The sequence below is a fragment of the Podarcis erhardii genome (assembly GCF_964252035.2).
Source record: "Podarcis erhardii genome assembly, chromosome: 13".
Classification (NCBI taxonomy): domain Eukaryota; kingdom Metazoa; phylum Chordata; class Lepidosauria; order Squamata; family Lacertidae; genus Podarcis; species Podarcis erhardii.
Window position 1 is genome coordinate 11291742 of NC_138502.1, and position 6082 is coordinate 11297823.

At 42.9% G+C, this 6082-nt stretch overlaps 1 protein-coding gene across 1 annotated transcript; it reads right to left on the minus strand.

The window, feature by feature from the left end:
* Window positions 1-495: 495 nt before the first annotated feature.
* On the minus strand, window positions 496-1431 carry LOC309326625 (olfactory receptor 4D5-like; the record flags this gene model as incomplete). Its single annotated transcript, XM_081835495.1, has 1 exon — window positions 496-1431. One exon carries the CDS (start codon window positions 1429-1431, stop codon window positions 496-498), a length of 936 nt encoding a protein of 311 aa, XP_081691621.1.
* Between the last annotated feature and the right edge of the window lie 4651 nt (window positions 1432-6082).

Sequence of the window (6082 nt, forward strand, 5' to 3'; positions counted from 1 at the left end):
CAGCCCCAATTTCTCTCCCCCCAAACAGGGTGCAGAAAATCAAGAGGTTGCTGTAGAAATCAATAAGGTCTAGACTTCTGGATAATTGACAAATCAACTTTGCTCTGCACAACAGTTAACATTTGTATGAAACAAAGGATTGGGATAACTATAAACTGTCACATAACACTAAGAAAGCTGCTGAGCAAACCTATTTTTGTAACTTCTTTCAACTTTTGTAATTTTCCAGTATATTTGAGAAAGTGACTTGTGTGCTTGTCATATATCAACTTCTGTATAAATATTTTGCACTTACAATGTTCAGAGCACCTATGGCACAGGTGTGCAAGGTTTCTCTCCTGATACGCATATCAGAAAATAAAGTGATGCCCCGGCATATGCTTCAAATGATTCTCTCATGGTCTGATTTCCACAACGTGGTCATTTGTACACAGCTTCACCTTGAATGGTGAAGAAACCATGTACAATATGAATTGGAGTCAGTTGCAAAGTCTGTCAGGGAGTCAATTTCTTCTGCTTCTTTCCCTTGAGCTTTTCTAATGCAACTTTGAAATCTTTGTTCCTCAGGGTATAAATGAAAGGGTTCAAGATGGGAGTGATGACAGTATAGAGAACAGAGATGGCTTTGTCCATGGGGAAGCTGTGGAAGGGATGGATGTAAATGTAGATGCAAGGCCCAAAAATCAGGGTCACGACAGTGACATGGGAGGCACAGGTGGAGATAGCTTTGCTCCGGTTGGGTGCAGACCCTGCTCTGAGCTTGGCCAGAAGGATGGAGTACGACACAAGCAATACCACAAAGCACATTAAAGTCACGAGGCCACTATTGGACACCATGAGTAGCTCCACCACAAAGGTATTAGTACAAGCGAGTTTGACCACCTGTGGCACATCACAGTAGAAGTTGTCCAGCTTGTTGGGACCACAAAAGGGCAACTGGGTAATAATGGCCACTTGGATGATGGAGTGGACAAAGCCACCAGTCCAGGAGGCACATACCAGGGCACCACACACTGCCCCATTCATGATGACCATGTAGCGCAATGGACAGAAGATGGCAATGTAACGGTCATAGGCCATGATGACAAGAAGGAAGATCTTGATGCCGCCAATGAAGTGGAAGAAGAAGATCTGGCAAATGCAACCCACATAAGAGATGGTGTTGGTCTTTGATAGGAAACCAACCAACATTTTAGGAGCAGTTATGCTAGAGTAGCAGAAATCAAGAAATGAGAGGTTTCCTAAGAGGAAGTACATAGGGGTATGGAGGATAGGTGCATAAGCCACTAGGCTAGCGATTAAGAGGTTGCCCAGCATGGTTGTGCCATATACAGCCAAGAAGAAAGCAAACAAGAGGACCTTCACTTCTGGCTTGCTGGTCAGCCCAAGAAATACAAACTCTCTCACAGTGGTGTCGTTCTCTCCTTCCATCATGTGTGTTGAGGCCTCACTGATGGGACTCTGAAAGAATACAGGATAGTTATCAATAAAAGCTATGGAAGAAAAAATTAAATAAAGAAAAAATGTTCCATTGATGTTGTGGACAACGTTTTGTCACATTTTGGTAGGACCATAAGAAACTGCATTATATCAGTCCAGACCATTGGACCATTCACCTCAGTATTGTCCACATGGGATGGCAGTGGCTGTCCAGGGTTTCAGTTTGAGACATTCTCAGTCCTACCTGGAGATGATGGGAATTAAACTTGGAACTTCCTGAGTGCAGATACTCTACCACTGATCTATAGTTATAACTTGATAGAATTGGTTGGTTGGATGTGTGTGTGTCCAGAAAAAAGCATCACTTTGTGGGCTGTATGCAGCTGGTGGTATTTCTGAGTACAGTGGAACCTCAGGTTACATACCATCCTCCTTACAAATGCTTTGGGTAACGAGCTCCGCTTACCCAGAAGTAGGTCTCCTGGTAGCGAACCTTGCTCTGGGATGCGAGTGGAAGTCGCGCGGCAGCAGCGGGAGGCCCCATTAGCAAAAGCACGCCTCAGGTTAAGAATGGTTTTGGGTTAAGAACGGACCTCCAGAATGAATTAAGTTTGTAACGGGAAGTAACACTGTACTCGTTTTGCTCTCATTCTTGAAACATAGGAACTGCAACAAAATTGCAATGGGCAGAGCTGCTGTTTTGATCTCCAGTGTTTCTACTTCATTCCAACCCCTCTCCCATTTTATATTTCCCCTTTTCACGTGGGCATTCCATGACAATGGTCAGTTCTCGCTGGGAAGTTTTGGGGTCCGCTTCCCTTAGAATACTTTCCTTCAAAATTGCCACGAACACCTTGAAGTTAATCTGTGCCTTCTGGTACCTCCCTCTCATGAGTGGTGCTATTTTGGTTACATAAGCAATGACACTCACAGCCTGAACATTAAGGGGAGGGTCAGGGCTCCATGGTAGAGCATCTGCTTTGCACCTTGAGCCACAAGGTGATACTGTGATTCAGTATAAGGCAGGTTGCTATGCTCGTATTGGAGACAGAGGGAAAGATAAATTTGTCCTGTGCCACATCAGAGGCCACTCACATCGGATCTGGCCAGCTACAGACCTATCAGCCTCTTACCTACAGTTAGTAAATTATCTGCAAAACACCTCCACAATAAATTAATCAACTGGATTGATGTGAGGCTATCCTTGCGGAAGAGCAAGCAGGATTCAGGCAAGGCAGATCTACTATAGACCATTGCTTTGTCCTAGCCCACCTCATAGATAAGTACACCAAGCAATCTCACGGTGTGCTGTATGCTGCTTTCGTTGATTTGAAAGCTGCTTTTGACTCACTCTCACGAGTAAGACTATGGGCTAAACTGAACACCTCAAGCATAGACAAAGATTATTATATCTGATTAACTGCCTTTATAAAGACACTGTGCTGAAAGTGTGTTCCTCTACAAATGGCCAACTTACAGGATCTGTACCAGCCACAAAGGGAGTCAAGCAAGGATGCATTTTAGCTCTGGCCCTCTTAACCTATACATAAACGACATGGTCCAGTGCCTAACATCTCCAGATTTCCATGCCCCTAAACTGGCCTCAAAACCAATCACTGTACTATTATATGCTGATGATGCGGTCCTCTTATCCCAAACAAAAATAGTCCTAAAAAGATTGATAAGAGAATTCTCAGTGTATTGCCAGAGAGAACACCTGGTCGTAAACTATCAGAAAACTAAAGTTATTGTTTTCTCAAGAAAATATAGGCCCCACAGTTGGTGTATGGACAATCAACCAATCAAACAGGTCAAAGCTTTCAAATATCTGGGCCTTTTCTTCCAGTCTACGGGGTCATGGGGAGTGCCAAGACTTTGACTCGCTTTTTCCATACAAAGGGTGGCAAACATATACCATCAGCCCTAGAAGTCTTCCAAGCTAAACCCCTAGCACAGCTACTATACGGGGCTCAGATTTGGACTGGTAACCATCTTAGCACTTTGGAAGCTGTTCAATCAAAGTTTCTAAGGCAGATTTTTTCCTGTACCACCATGCGTCCCAAACGCATCATTGAGACTGGAGGCAAGTCTCCCTTCAGTAGAAGTATAGACCTGGCAAAGAACTCTTAACTTCTGGCTCCGCCTAAACTCAAATCCCCCCGGTTTACTAGCCCTAGTACTTCAAGACTCCCATAAAAGTGCCTAGCTTAAAACCATCTATCCAAAACTTCACTCTTGTGGCCTATCCCCACAACACCTACTTACTATGGGCCCTACTAAAGTAAACAGTCTAATTGGTCAATGTCCACAAAATATCAAGCATCAGAATAACCTGGCCACTAGAAGGAAAATCTGCCCTTGGTATGTTCATTTTCCACCTCTCCATTTTGATTCTCTGGCCCTATATCTGCACAAACGTATTATCCCAAAATACAGATGTGCTTTTATACTTGCAAGACTGGATGTTTTGCCACCTGCAGTACTTGAGGGTCGATTCCAAAAGATTCCACCTGAGAAACGTCTTTGCCCCTGTGGAGATGGTAGCACCGAAACAGCGGCACACATCCTCCTGTCTTGTACTCTCTACAAAAACCTGAGGAACGAAATCATCACCCCACTCGTACTAACCATCCCAGGGTGCTCAACCACTGGCACAATGTCCTTTCTTCTATGAGATCAAAATGAGCAGATAACAGCAAAGGTGGCTAGGTTCATAGCAGGGGCAATCAGAATAAGGGCCACTAACTGACGGCTGATTCAGGACTTTAAATTGTGCTCTTATATCAAACTTCCTTTTCTGCATATACTGTAATGTTTTACTGTTGCTATGGCCATTGGGTAATGCTAATAAAGTTTTGTCTTATCTTAAAAAAATAAAAAATAAAAAATTTGAAGGGTGGAGCTAAGGTTGCTGTTGTTTTTCTTTTAAAACAAAGAAAAGAGGGGTGAACTTCCGCCTACACCTCTGCATCATGACTATATTGATTATAAATAGAAATTTGATTGACAGATAAGATACTTAGTAAGCATTTGTAATGCCCCTACAGTGGTACCTCAGGTTACAGACACTTCAGGTTACAAACGCTTCAGGTTACAGACTCTGCTAACCCAGAAATAGTACCTTGGGTTAAGAGCTTTGCTTCAGGATGAGAACAGATATCATGTGGCAGCAGTGCAGCAGGAGCGGGAGGTCCCATTAGCTAAAGTGGTACCTCAGGTTAAGAACAGTTTCAGGTTAAGAATGGACCTCTGGAACGAATTAAGATCTTAACCCGAGGTACCACTGCAGTTATGTAATGTTACTGTCGATTTTATGCTATTATGCTGTGATTTTTTCTTCATTTTGGAAGTATAGAATAATTGCAAATAAATAAATACACAAACTACTTGACTTCATCAGGTTTCATCTTGCCATACTGTTTTTGACCTGCATGTCCATTCAACAAAGTATTGTTTTACATCAGAGATGGGCTAACACCTGCCCTACATGACACAATTCCACACACACACACACACACACACACACACACGACTCCCACCTACATATTTTAAGTCTACAAAACAAGAGTGCTTACTCAGGTTCTCTTAACTAGCTGCTTCAGGTCAAGGTCTACCAAGGCAATAATTCTATCTAACAGCCTCAGCAACTAGCACAGCCATTAGAAATGCTGTAGTAAGCCATGGGAATGTCTTAATTGACTTTGGTTTGCAGGCATTTACCTCCATTGTCCTGGTGGTCTTCAATCTAACTTGCAGCTTCATTTAGGAGTGTGGAACTGTTACATTTCCTGGTCCCACCACACAGAGACTCCACCAAGATGGAATATGTTTGTGGCTGCTGATATATCACTTCTGAAGGCAAAGGAAACAAGTATAAGCACAATGAATGAGTAGTTCATGAGAAGTTAGTGACACCATATCCCAGAGCTTTGTTGCAAAGGGAATTATTAATTTGTGACTGTGCGGTGCTCATCTGCAGACAGGAAGTGAAAGGAACTTCATGTCCTCAAGAGGGTAAGAGTACAGGGAGGGTGCATTATTCTGTGTGTCAGAAAGCTCAGTTTCTGCACATGTACAAGACTTTTTGCATCATCCTAAACCACCATAGTTGTCAATGGAGACAATTTGTACCTTGTGTGATGAGAAACATTCTAAAGTCAAATAACATATTTTGCTAAAAGGAAAACATGGAATATGTTTGGTTCTTTTTTAAGTATTAAGGGACTTTTTTTTTATTGGGACCACAATGTGCAGGGAGGGATGGTTTAACATTCCTCTCGCCACCTGTTATCCCTCTGCAATGAAGCAGTTGTCCTTAATGAACAAGCTCTCATTGTCCGCCCTGTTATGTACTGAAGTTCTCACCCTGGACCAGCAAGGGGATACTGTAGATAGTTATGCAAATGAAGGATCGAAAGTGACATTCAGTGATTGGATAGTTTTAGAAAGTTGTTACAGTAACGTGGTACTGGAGCTCTATATAAGCAGGCTGACTGAGCCCTTCAGTGGAGTTCTGTCCTGGCCTGTGAATAAACAAGAGTTGTTTGAAGAATCGCTGTGTCGTCTGATATGTTCACCCACAACTTAACACCCCCAGTGCCAGGTTATATGTCTTTCCTTGGGAAGGGCATTCCAAAAACTG